The sequence below is a fragment of the Rousettus aegyptiacus genome, unplaced genomic scaffold, assembly GCF_014176215.1.
Source record: "Rousettus aegyptiacus isolate mRouAeg1 unplaced genomic scaffold, mRouAeg1.p scaffold_m13_p_8, whole genome shotgun sequence".
Classification (NCBI taxonomy): domain Eukaryota; kingdom Metazoa; phylum Chordata; class Mammalia; order Chiroptera; family Pteropodidae; genus Rousettus; species Rousettus aegyptiacus.
The window spans coordinates 11,979,695-11,993,372 of record NW_023416311.1 but is presented as its reverse complement, the minus strand read 5'-3'; the positions used below and the strand labels follow the sequence as shown (position 1 = coordinate 11,993,372).

Genomic DNA, 13,678 nt, shown 5'->3' with positions numbered 1-13,678 from the left:
GATTAATTTATTTTTTTAACTTTTTCAATGACAGTTGACTTTCTTAAATGCCTAGTTTATCATCATTAAAAAGTAAATAATAGATATTGTGCCTTAGGGGATTTTGTAAGTAAAATGCCTAATACATGGCAAATGCTTAGTATTGGTTAATGATCACAGTAGTCGTCTTTTGTATTTATTTACTTACTTACTTACTTACTTACTTACTTATATCTTCGTAAACTTGTTTGTAAATCTATGTCAGCCTCCATATCTGGGGACAACAGTCTTTTTCTATAAAGGACCAAATAGTAATTATTTTTGGGTTCGTGAACTGTAGAATCTGTCACAACTACACAGCTGGATTGTAGCATGAACTCAACCATAGATAATACACAGGTGAATGAGCATGGCTGTGTCCCAATAAAACTTTATTGACAAAACCAGGCCATCTATTAGATTTGACCCACAGTCCATAGTTTGCCAATGTCTGATCCACATGAAAGTCTTCATTGACACAATTGTCTGGGCTTGAGCAACCTGCCCACATGGTTGTGAATAAGACTTGACCTGGATAACTCAGTCACCAAAACGTGTGCTGTAATTAACAGAAACCCACCAAGGCGAGGCTCCCCCCACGAGGCTCTTTCTTGAGAAGACACACTGGTATCCCGTGCTCGTCCTCAGTGTAGGAGATTCAGCAGGGCATCAAGAATGGCGAGTAAGAGGTGGGAATGCTGTCTGGAACCCAGCTGTCAAGCTCTGAATGCTCTCTCCCCTTCGCTTTGTGTGGGTCTCCAAGTGACACTTTTTTTTTTGACTCTATACCATATTTCAAGTGCCTAGTCTGTGCCTAGTCTGGGCCCAGCCATAGGGACACTTCCTCCTTGGTTACACGAGATGAACTTGATGATATTTCCCAACCAAAAGTACATATGTCTTTCCCCTCACTCTACACCCAGAAAGTTTTACATTTATAGAGATTGAAATAATCAGGTCTCATGTGCATATTTCCTTTCACAGAGTTACTCTCACATACTTCAGATTCAATGTCCTGTCTTATGTACTTGGTGGAAAAAATAATATAAATATACCTTGAAATTTCCCTAGAGTTCAGCTTCCCTTTTCATACCAGGCCTAGCTAAAGTTTGGAGCAGAATAAAAAGAGCCTCGTTGCCTTACACACACCCTGTTATCTCTGACGGGTTCACATATAATTTCTGCAAGAAGGCTGTGGTGCCTTTGCTCTTTATGGCCTTGAATCTGAGAGTCTAGGATTTCTTTGGAGTACACACAGCTGCATCTTTTTGACAGACAGTGCAAATTAAAAGATCCGGTGCGGCCCAGGAACCAGGGACCCAAACTTGGCCCCTGGGTTTTCATTTACAGTTAGGCACTGCAGACACAATTATTGCTGACAGGGAAGCAGAGGCTAGTGGCAGAGTGCGTGTGACAGGAGGCTCATGCCAACCCGTAATTGGGAGGATTATTTTTAATCAGAACATACCCTACAGCCCAAACATTAGAAATCTCCTGTAAGGCCAAGACAGGAAATTAAACACACCAACAATAAACCTCAGAAGGGGGTGGCGTGTGGGGTGTAATATCGTTAGTCTCTCCAAGGTCCCCGGAGCTTCCAGTAGAAGTTGGCTTCCCTAGGAAGGCAGACTGGGAAGAATCTTTCTATGGAGGAGTCGCAGATACTGTACCCAAGCCCTTGCTGGATGGGTGAGTACAGGCAATTTAAATGCCGCAGGCAGACTAGTAGATGCTTATTGCATTTAAACAGTATGACAAGTCAAATATAAGCCTTGGAGTAGCCACTACAATTGTATGTCATCAGTAAGGGAAGAGAGAGACCCATTAGCCTTAAACCTACTATGTGCCAGGGGTAGTGTTGGCCACTGGAATGCCTAGACTTTGCTATTACAGTTATCTGGATAATTTTACCTATTTGGCAAAATTTTGCAAAGCACGCTCAGACTTTGTTTACTGGGAGGACTGTTGTTGACCAGGTAGGCATTGCTGTTCAATGTCTGGCACGATAGACATTTTCTGAGTAGCAACGCCAGGTAATTATGTTGTGTCATCCTCACACCACCCCTCCTGGGATGGCGTAATTATCCCCAATCGATAGCGGAGAAAACAGAGGCTCAGAGAGGTCAAGCAGCTTGCTCAAAGTTACACAGCTGAACGAACGGAAGAATTGATTCTGAACCTAAGTCTGTGTCTAAAGTCTGTGTGGTACTGTCACTCGTAAACAAGGTGTAGCACAGCCTGGGCCTCGAAAGTGCTGACGTTTCAGTGGCGACAGACATCGAGACAAATGTGTACCTGTGATGAGGACTCCAAGACACTAAGGGAATTCTGAGCAGGAAGGAGAGGGGCTGGCTCATCAGTGTACTTGGGGAGGCCAGCGAGAGGTCAGTGGGGGCTTTCTGAGGCCTTGAAAAATGGGCACCTGTTTACTGAGCAGACAAAGAAGGAACAGCATTCCGGGCACGGGGACCAGCCAGTGCAAAGGCATGGTGACGTATGAGAACATGGGGGATTCAGTCTGAGTTTAGAACTGTAGGCCCTTGGATTTTGTTCTTGTTCAGATCAGTCACTTACATTTAACAAATACCGGGGTGGGGTGGGGGGAACAGAGAATTTGTGGAGAATGCTCGACCCAGAGAGGCAGCTGAGGTGGAAATGGGCAGGATGCAAAACAAGATGACGTGGGAGACTGAGCTCAGTCTCTCGGCCACCGTGCCACGGGGGAGGGCTCTGCATGGCCACAGTGGGGCGTGGTGCTCTCGCCCACGGCTCTGCTCAGAAAACAGACCACACACTTGACGCGAAGGGACACACCGGTTTGAGTCGGGAGCTCAGGGTGCTCTGGTCCTACAGCAAATCCCGGGACACATGGAGTGGTGTGCATGGCCCAGGGCAGCCGACTAGGTTATCAGGCTGCCTCTGGGCAGCAGCCTCGTGTTATGTGCTGCGAGTCACTGCATTTCCTTGGGCAGAGCCTCTGGCCTCAAACGAAGGGGACTGCGGTGCACTTCCAGCTTTGGCTCGTTCTCCTCCCATCCTAGGTGTGATCGGCACAGCCTTTCCACTCTCCACCATTGCCAAATTGCGCATAATGAGCCCAGGTTGTACTGGCTGCATTACTTTGTGCTGATGTGGCTTCAGGCCCCTCTCAAGGACAGTGAAACTAGACACCCAGATAAGGTCAGGGGCTTCTGAGAAGCTGGGAGAGAGTGTACCCATCACAATCACTGCTGTGGTCAAGATACAACTGGCTTTTCTGCATGCAGGGCAGGTAGAGAACCCCTCTCCCCCAGCAGGATGAGATGCCACCTTTGAGACCAGTATCTTACTCATGGTTCTTGTATTGACAAGCAACAGAAACCCAATCAAAGTGGCTAAAAAAAAAATGGGGATATTTATTACACAGCACTGGGAGTGAGTCTTAGCACTGAGAGGCAGGGGGTGAGGTCAGTCCTGTGAGGGACAGGCATCTTGAGCCCCCAAGTGATTAGGTAACAAGGTGGCCCCTCCCCCACCTGGAAACCAGCTTTCTCCATGGCCCCTCCACTCTTGCCTGTTCTCTCTGAGCCATTCTTCTTGCCTGGCTTCCTCTCTTCTTCTTGCTGAAACATCCAGAGAATGGTGAGCCCACAATTACTGAGTTCTCAGTTCTGGAAGCTAGCAGAAACTTACCAGTGCCTTCCAAATTCCTGGCAGAAGCTGAAATTGGATCAGATAGGGTTTCATCCCTGCTCAACACAGTCCTAGTGGAGCCAGGATCATGTACTGTGGGCATGATTTTGGGATGACTGGGCCGGGGATGGGGGATTCAGAGGGTGGATAAGTCTTGGAGAAGCTATGTGGTCATCCACAGTGTGTCTAAATTTAGCAACTGGGTGAGTAAATCTATCTTTCCTCTCTTTCTTCTTTCTCTTCTTTATTTTGCTCTCTCCTCTGCCTCCTTCCCTTCCATATTTCCTTCCTTTAGCATATATTTATCAAATACCTCCCATGTCCACAACAGTGTGGTCAGAGCTAGAGTTAAAATGGTGAGCAGACAAACACAGTCCATGCCCTCATGGAGCTAACATATTGGTGAAATAGGCAGACTTCAATCAAAGTATCTGAAACTGACTGTTAAACGATAGCTGTGATATGTGCTATGAAGGAAGGGTAACGGGATACTGAGACCAGCAGTAAGGGTTTCCATTAGGAAGTGAGGATGAGTGTGAGTTAACTGGGTGTTGAGACCATCCCAGGTCAGAGATACAGCCTGCATAGCTTCCCTGTGGCTGGTGGGGGTGAGGTATGAGCCGGAACTTGGAGGTCCCTAGGATTGGTATACAAGGGTCCAGACAGAAGGGATGCCCCGTCATAAATAAATAAGACCAAAGCTGTGACTAGGAGCACACAATGCTACATCACAGGGCATGGGCTCTGTCCATCAACGTTGGGGTTAAACAGTTCAGTAACACGGGCACATTCATATTCTGTACAGACTGCTCTGCCTGCTGCATGGAGGGGTGAGAGGTGCCTCCTGGAGACAGGAGATCTTAGCACTTCTCGTGGGGTCCCCCGTGTGGGGAAAGGCTTGAAGCCACTGATGACAGAGACTATGGAAGAAGAATCGTTGCAGTAGCCAGCCCTGTTTAGAGTCCAAGTTAGAAGCTTAAACCCCATCCAGCCTGCCCAGAGTCATCAGCTTCAGTGTTTTGGAAGTAATCGGCTCGCTGTTTCGTGCATCCGTTCAGACGGACTGCAGCGGCGACTGTAACTAATGTATGGCGTGAGCATTCATTCACCTCCACTCCGCCTGACTTTGTTCCCATGTCCTTCGACATTTCCTTCACTTGAAGCTCTTTAGCTCCATCCAGCACAGTTGGAGTGTGGCGAAAATTCCGTCCAATTCCACTGGGGCCCAAGGTTCTTCCTGGCTGCAAATTGCTCTTTAGGTAGTTCATAAGAGTAATTGCACACTCAGGATAGCCTTAGTATTTTTTTTTTTAACTGTATCACTCCTCTGGAACTCTAGAGAACAACTTTGATTTTTCTTGCTGTCTGGTGCATTTGCTAATGACTGTTTCTATTCTCACCTTGTGACAATGGTTCTCAGACTTTGTTTGTTTTTATAAAACAATCCATCTGGAGGATTTGACAGGATTCTTATTAGTGTAAAGGTGGGGGCGGGGAGGGTATAAAAGTCGTTGCAACTGCAGGTTGGGTTAAAAAATAGATATAAAGTTGTGGGCATAAAGCTGACATGGGCATGAAATTAATGTTACCGTCCGGACACCAAGCATAAGAGCACCAGAGAAGACCATGATGCTCAGAGAAAACCTGACTCTAGAATAGAGTTCTGTGCCCCGCTTTGGTGCGGCAACACTTTGGGTCGACAAGGAATGCTTCTTTTGCTCTCCAGTGTAGGGAGCAGTTGCTAAGTGGCTGGGCTCTGTGCCAGATGACGAAGCTACCGAGTTGAATAAAACATGGTCCTTGCCCTCTAGTTCACAGCCTGGGCAGGCCAAGTCTACAATGGGCTAGAGAGCGCGTATGAATCTTGTTAGGACAGAAAGATATGGTGAAAGGCCACAGGGCCCCTGAACAAATTTGGTCCGGCAGCCGTGAAAGGGTCAATGAAAGCTGCAGAAAGACGTTCACACTTGGGGGGACCATGAAGGATGAGTTCAGTTGGCCAAGGTAAAGGGGAGTTCAAGAAGAAAGGTGTGACAGGGACAGTACCTGTGTTTTTTAAGTAGTTCAATTTAGGTCCATATTAGAGTATGTGAATGAGTATATTAAGGGATGGAGGAAGTGCCTCGAAAGGGGTAGTGGCAGGGATTAGGAAGGTTGAACCTGACCCTAGAAGATATCATTTTTTAATAAATAAGACCACACATGCAGATTTTGTCACAACACCCAGGATATACTATGGGGGTTAATAAAATACTACTGTATTTCTATGGTGAAGGTGACGATGATGATGATGATGATGATGGCGGCAGTGATGATGATGATGGTGATGGTGGTGGTGGTGGTGACACAAATAATTCTCCAGCTGAGGCACACTGTGAATTTATAGAAGATAAACATATAGTTTGACTATTCACTTCATAACTGTCCTAACTTTTCCTCCCAAATTGTGCTCTCCCACTCTGGTTACATTCTTCTCATCTTTACTCACTCAGCTTTGTTGCCACTTCCTCAACATCCTCGACCAAGCTCCATCTTCCCCACTGGACTGTAGGCACCAAGAGGATAGTGCCTGGTGTACAAAAGGGCTTAATAAATAATATACTTTTAAACAGCATTGACTTTGTGCCAAGCCCAATGCTAAGTGCTTTACAAATATTAACTCAATATTCACCTCAATTCTTCGAGGTAGGAATTATTTATTTCCATTTTATAGATGAGGAAGCTGAGACAAAGATTAAGTGACTTGTCTATGGTCAGAAAGCTAGTAGGAAATGGAGCCATGAATAAATACAATGAATGACTGGTTGGCTGGATGGGTGGGTGGGTGGATGAGTAGGTGGGTGAATGGGTGGGTAGGTGGATGGATAGGTGGACGGATGAGTAGGTGGGTAGGTGGGAGGGTGGGTGGATGGATGAATGAGTAGATGGGTGGATGGGTGGGCAGATGGATGAGTAGGTGGGTTGATGAGTGGGTGAGTGGATGGGGGCAGATGGATGAGTAGGTGGGTGGTGTAGGTGGGGGGGTGGGTAGGTGGGCAGATGGGTGGGTAGGTGGGAGGGTGGATAGATGAGTAGGTGGGTAGGTGGGAGAGTGGGTGGATGAATGAATAGGCGGGTGGATAGGTGGGTGGATGGATGAATAGGTGGGTGGATGGGTGGGTAGGTGGGTGGATGGATGGGTGGGTGGGTGGATGAGTGGGTGGATGGATGAATAGGTGGGTGGATAGGTGGGCGGATGGATGAATGAGTAGGTCGGTGGATGGGTGTGCAGATGGATGAGTGGGTGGGTAGATGGATGAGCACTGTCACCACCATCCTCACCACTTCATAGCTGTGTGTACCCTCAGGTCTCTGCAGACACAGGTTTCTCTTTCTAATATTTTGGAACTACTCGATGTTCTCAGATGTTCTGATTTATCAACACCAGTGAACTTCCCAAATGTGAAATTAAAAAAAAAGGTCCATTATACTAAAAAAGTGGGGCATATATTCTAAACAGATATCTGCAAATAACATTAATAATTAAGCTCTGAGACTTTTGAATTGAGCATTAAGTTGAGGTGTAAGTCGTATCTGTACTTTGTAGGAATGACTGAAAGAGCACTGGATCAGGATTCTAGAATGATGCAAACCAGTCCCGTTGTGCTACTTAAGTTTCTCCTAGAGAAGAAGCAGATAAGGGTCAACTCTCTTGGGTATAGGACACCATATGCCTTTAAGATCTATTAGTAAATCTCGATTTTTCTGATTGTAGATGACCTCTCTCCAAGCCTACAGAGTTATATGAGATTATAATGGTCATTTGCAGTTCAGGTGGTATTTGGTTTACTTGAATATTAATGGAAACAAATCTTACTCCTTCCGATCGGGTGATGATAGCCATGTTTATGAAATTTTTTATTGATGGGGCACCTTCTATCATGATTCTATTCATTGCAAATGAAGTCACTTTGAACTTTAGCTATCATGGGATTGAGCATTACGGAATCTTGGCATTCTAGAGCTAAAAGGAAATCTAGAATTGATTTCATCCCACCTAACTCTATGCAGGAAAATCCACAATAATATTTCTGAAAGACTGGCCTCCAGTCCTTGAACACATCCTATGACAAAGAGCTCACTGTATAAGACGAAAGTATAGCACGTCCTTGAATAATGTCATTTTCACTTCATTATAATGTGGATGAGATGCTGTGGGAACTTGTTTATATCAATTAGCCTCTGGTAAAATTGGTTTTGTTATATACATCGTTTTGTTTAGTCTCAGAACCTATCAACAACGTTATGTGAGGACTTACTGTAGAACAGAGTGGTTATAAACTTAATGTCTGATTGCCTGAGTTCAAATCCAGGCTCCACTACCTACATGCAGACTTCGTGCAACTCACTTGAGCTGTCTGAGCCTCAGTTTCCCCTTCTGCAGTGGAGAAAATAGTAACACCTTTCTAATTGGAATGTAAAAGGGTTCCGTGAAAATCCGCAGACTTGATCTTAATCATTTTCATCATCATTGACATTCATTGTTAAATTCACAGCATGGTCAAGAGCCTCTGTTAGAGGTTAACCAGAGATTACTACGACAAAAAAGATGCAGACACAATTCAAGAATGCATCCCCAGATACTAAAGGCTTCTCTCTCTTCTTCCCTAGGAAGCTGCTCAAAGAACTCATGCAAGTGGCACTTCCAGCTTCCTTGATCGGGCTCAGCATTCAGTAAGCACAACTACTTTCGAGCATTCATTACATAAATGCATCCATTTCTTTGATCGCGTTCACTATGAAAAGCTCTCTTCCGCCGGCCTGAGGTTCCCACAAACACTTTGCTGCCTGCCTGGGTCTTTCTTTTCGGCAGGCCTGCATTGGATTCAGAGATGAGAGAAGGGTTTGCTAGTGGAACTCCCACAAGGAACATCTGAAATGTGTGAGAGTGTGGATGGGTTAACCCTGCCATTAATGGCTGCAGGTTAAACTAAATGTGCTGTTGTTTTTCTTTTGTTTCTTAAGTTTCTTTCATTAGGAGTCATTTCATCTGCCTGTCCCAATCACATGACCCTGCAAAGTAGAAAGAAATGCCAGGAAATACAGATCAGTTAGTGAGACCACATATTTCTTCGGGCATTTAAGAACAATTCATTTTGCTCTTTTTTGAGCCAGAATACGTCGCTACTATATAAAAATTACTGCAAAAAAAAAAAAAAAAAAAAAAAAGAGAGAGAGAGAGAGAGAGAAATTCTGTACTTTAGGAGGGTAGAGTACATTTTAGACGTTTCAATTGTTTTTAGCAAGTAGGCACTTTCCGCCATCTGCCTTTCTCATTGCGCGTAAGGACTTTATTTTGGTGAAGCCAGCAGTATTTTGTCCAAATTCTCTATTTTTTGTCATACATTAGTGTTAGTGATGGTGACACATAGCGCCTCCATATAATGTCTGACATCAGCTGTCCTTGGCGATAGTTCTATCGTCAAACAACTTGCTTTAGGAACAAATCTGTAATAATTTAACAACAAATATCGAAATTTTAAAAAGGCTAACTGAAGGAAATATTTATTTTTTCAAGACGGCACTTCCTCATAGGTTTCAGAATTTCTTAATGTATTCTGCTTCTGAGAGTGGTGGAGTATAATTTATTTGATATATCGAATATCATAAAGGGGCAGGTAGAATTGGAGGCTGTGGGACTCCAGGCCCAGAAGAGGCTGATCAAAGGAAATTCTTTTGCCCTCAGTAGTATTGCATGACTCCCTTCATTGCTATGGAATTTGCATATGCAAACGGAAAGAAGGAGGAGGAGGGGACAGAAAGAAATAAAAAGATGGTGTATTCGCTGTTTGCTACATCAGAATGACTTCGTGTCACCCTGATCAGCTCAAGCTTCTCTCGCACAGGAGATTAGACCCACAGCTTTTGTTCCCAATAATAAAGGAAATTTTATGTCTAATTCCCTACATGCTGCATCTATCTCATAATGCCTTTGAAGTTCAGGCTACAGCATTTCCTGAAAATTGCGAGATTTTGTAAGCGAGAAGGGAGGGGGCTGTTTGGCATGCGTTCTGTTCAAATTTATTGGGTGTAACGTTAAATATGCATTTTACTTCGTCTTTTTCTGTTTCGAGCAGCATCCTGCTCCTAGCCACCTTTGTGGTGCTGGACCAGGCAAGGGATGGAGGAAGGAAGATTTCAAGGATGGGTTTTCAGATTATGCTTGACCCTCCCACCCTTGTCTCTACTTTCTCAACATGATACAAATTACTGCTTCTCAGAAAGAACCCTGAATTGGGCCTGAAGTTTCTAACCTAGGGGAGGCTCTGGTCCCTGAGATAATTAGTACAGTGTTGTAAGGAACTCATGTTAATTTATCTTTGGATATGGTATTTCCATATCTACAATTGCAGTCTAAAGAGAAAAAAAAATATTAATTTGCTGCTCCAAACCACTGTGTAGAGATCTGATAATTTTTAAAAAATTAAAAAGGAAGAAATGGAAAAACTCCTCATTGGGGACATTTAGAGCAGCTGCCCAATCTCTGTATGCCTAATAGATTTTGACGCTTTCCTTGTGATCAAAGCTTCTCTGTCACAGTGAACCTCAATCAGCTTCCGGGGCCAAGAGGTCACTTCCCCTAGAAAAAAAGATGGAGTTCTGGGAGGTTGCCTGGTTGCTGGAAAAACAGACGATCTGGCATCTGGGTTGGCCATATGCTTGGGCGTTGTGCCCTCATCACCAATAACGTGTGGTACCACAGGTTAGCCAACTGCTCCAGTCCCTCAGGGAATTTTACTGGGAGCGAGGTCTTTGCAGTTGTATTTGTTCATATCTAATGTTGTTCCTGGAGTAACATTGCAGCTAATATCTTACCTTGATCTGAGTCAGGATTTCGATGTCACCATTACCTTCAGAAAAATCAATGTCCGTTTATTGCAAAGCCCAGTTATCTTTCATTGTTGGATATTTTTGCAGAATATTCCATTTGCATAGACTGACCAATGTACCTGAGACTGGGAGGTTAGCTCACATGAACCAGCATCTATGTAGGATTCTAGTTCTCCACATTCCTTTGTGATCAGTGTGCCAAAAGGAAAGCTATGGGAGGCTAGGGGTCAGCAGGGTTATTAGTAGAACCTCAGCCTCAGAGTAATTTCTTACAACCTTTAACTTCCAGTAAAAGTCTTCCTTAACTTCTGCCTCCTGGCAGCTTACATTTCAAAGTATGATGCATCAAAATTATAATGAAATAATTGAGCAAAAATCAACTTAATGTTTGCCTTTTTCTTTAGTCCACCATTATCCAAGAGAACTTTCTATGACAATAGGAATATCCTTTTCCTGTGCTGTTCAGTGGGATAACCTCTAGCCAGATATGGCCATTGAGCATTTGAAATGTGAATACTGTGACCGAGGAACTAAGATTTTAATTTTTATTGATTTTAAATGAATTTAAACTTAAACGGTGTCACGTGGCTAAAAACAACTACCATACTGGACAGGGCAGTGCTAGACAAGAGGCCTTATGCATAGAGGGGTCAGGTCTTAACTGTCTATCCTTGCATGCAGGCCGATTCTCAGCTGGTATACCACAGGGTGGACATTGGTTGGTATACTGCTGCTGTCCCAAGTCCCTAAGTGTCTTCCATCCCCTGCAACTTCCTATGCCTTCTCTCACCTCATGGATCTTTGGTCCAGAACTAAAGGGCTCATGGTCCTCCAGTGCCACAGCATGTATCCACTCTACCTGGTTGGTGCCCATCCTATGCTGGTTGTTAAGTAGTATATATAACCTCTGATTATATCCACAGTATCTACCGTAGTACTGGTACTCCTTCCTCATGTGGCCGTCAAGTCTTGCCAAGTGGTCTTCATGCCTAAAGCCACCTTGGTCTTGCTCTCCTTGATCTCACCAGCAGGGAAACCGTTCCCCATTTTCTTAGTTTACACTGCTGGATGGCTCGGTTATGACCCTCCTGATGAATGAATGTTTCCCTGTGCGCTCAGTGTCTTTATCCTTCGTCCTGCAGGATAAAGAAAATGCTAAGTCTATTTTCAGTGTAGAAGGTCGCCCCCATGATACTATTTTTAGAATCTGGAGCTCAGTGGAGCAGGCAAGGGTAGAACCGTGTAAGGGTGAATAGAAAGTGAAAGAGCAGTGATTGCCATCCCTGGAGGTAGAATTCTCTGCAGTTAAAAATGTGAGCATATTGACCAGCAATGGGAGAGGTCAGACGTTGGTTGGAACAGAAGAGGGCAGGAGAACAAGAGAGGAGTGACGTAAGAGCGTTCATTTAATCAATGGGCAGGCGAGGATGGGTTTCATGGCAGCTCCATTTACAGTCCCATGGTTTAGAGAGCACACAAAATGATGCTCTCATTTGGTAGTTCTCACTGACCTTCCCGTTCGCTTTGGTACTTGACCAACCACCAATTATATGTGTATCTCTTGTCTCACTGAAACTGCTGCGTAGCTAAGGCCTGTTAAATCCTTCCTTTTCTCCCTACCTCCCCTCTGCTAGATCAGGAGTAGAGTCCAGGGGATCTTTCTGATTTAACAATTATATGAAAATAGGAGGCCAGAGGGAGTGTCAACAGAGAAACAAAAGAAGAAAAACATTTCTTTCTGTTCTCATTGTTAGCAAAGAGAAGGACTGTATCAGAAAGAAGGGAAGTTGTAAGGAAGGATTGTGTGATGGTAGGATTCACAAATAAAGGGCAACCCCGAAGTGGCACCCCACTGTCTGCCTGGTTATTCTCTACCATTTCATCCAGTTCAAATCTCATCTTGCACTATAATTATTCTGTTTATTACTTGGGTATCATATATCTCCTCCATGGACCAGAGGATCTCTAAAGGCATGATGCATGTCCATCTCCGTTAATGCTCTAGCCTAGTAGCCCCAGAAAGTGACAGGCACGGCTGTATTTTGAATGGATTGTTCAGTTGCATGGATTAGTGCTTTGAAAGATGATCACCTTCTTTGTATTTTGAAGCCATTCCTCTGTCATCTAGAACCCCTTGCCCCACCTCCTTTGCCCTGCCCTTCATCCCGTCCCTCACCCCACCCTTCACCCCGCCTCCCAATCTAGATCTATCTGTAAAATCAAGAGCCAGGCATATGTCCTGGCTCTATGAACTGACCACATGATCTTAACAGATTTGACCAATCTAACTTTAATTTCCTCATTTAATAATAATGATAATAGTAAAGAATTGAACTAGAATGGTCTGTAACTAATGCCTCTTTTAACTTGGAATTCAGCAGATAAATAAGAAGGACAGAAACTAGGCCACAGAGGAGAAGGTTGAAAGAAAGTGTTATTATCCCAGTGAGGCGGAGATTGATGAATTAGACCAGTAGTGACCGCTCTCCGCCCCACCTGTGGGCATAAATGAGCCCATTGTCTCCCAGACAAGAAAATGCACCAAATAGGTTCGGGACTAACACAGTACTGATATTCAGCTTTCTCTTTATTGTATTAATAAACTTGCGTCGATATAGTTTGATCCACCCTCTCACTTGCATTAGAGAATTAGAGGAAATGGAAGCAGGTTTTGTTTGCAACCTCTCATGTTGGCTCAAGCACCAAAGAGGTGTAAACTTTGTATTCATCCTAATTGTTCACCTGTTCTCAATTGAATATGTAAGGAAGACAGTGACTTGGGGTTTCTTCTAAATCTCTTCACTTAGGCAAAAGTTTAAATCTGTTTGCTGTTTTTCCTCATCCTTGTGATGTGAGGTTGTTTATCGAAGACGTTGGTGAACCCATAGCAATAACTGGAAATTGCAGTGGACAAACACAAATTTTGGCAAAATGGCTGATTGATAAGTTATGGGAACAAGGAGTTTGTTTTCTCCCAATGGAAGAGGCTATAGGATTCTTCGACTTTTGAGAAGTTCCAAAGCAAAAGGATAAATTTTCTTCATGTGCTGACAGGCAGAGCTTTTTTTTTTTTTTTTTTTTTCCTTAAAGCGTATGCCTAGTTTCTTTTGAATTCAGG

The 13,678-nt window shown here is 44.0% G+C and overlaps 1 protein-coding gene across 17 annotated transcripts in view; it reads left to right on the top strand.

Annotated features, from left to right (window-relative positions):
- Positions 1-13,678, top strand: part of RBFOX1 (RNA binding fox-1 homolog 1) — a 1,358,182-nt gene that overhangs the window by 234,880 nt on the left and 1,109,624 nt on the right. For 16 of the 17 annotated variants that reach the window (XM_036226176.1, XM_036226155.1, XM_036226160.1 and 13 more), the window contains exon 2: positions 8,341-8,403. The exons of the other annotated variant lie outside the window; for it this stretch is intronic. Coding sequence is in view for 14 of the 16 variants with exons in the window: in XM_036226155.1 (XP_036082048.1) it covers positions 8,341-8,403 (63 nt within the window). In the remaining 2 variants the exon portion in view is untranslated. The remainder of the gene's footprint in view (positions 1-8,340; positions 8,404-13,678) is intronic. 17 annotated transcript variants of the gene reach the window in all.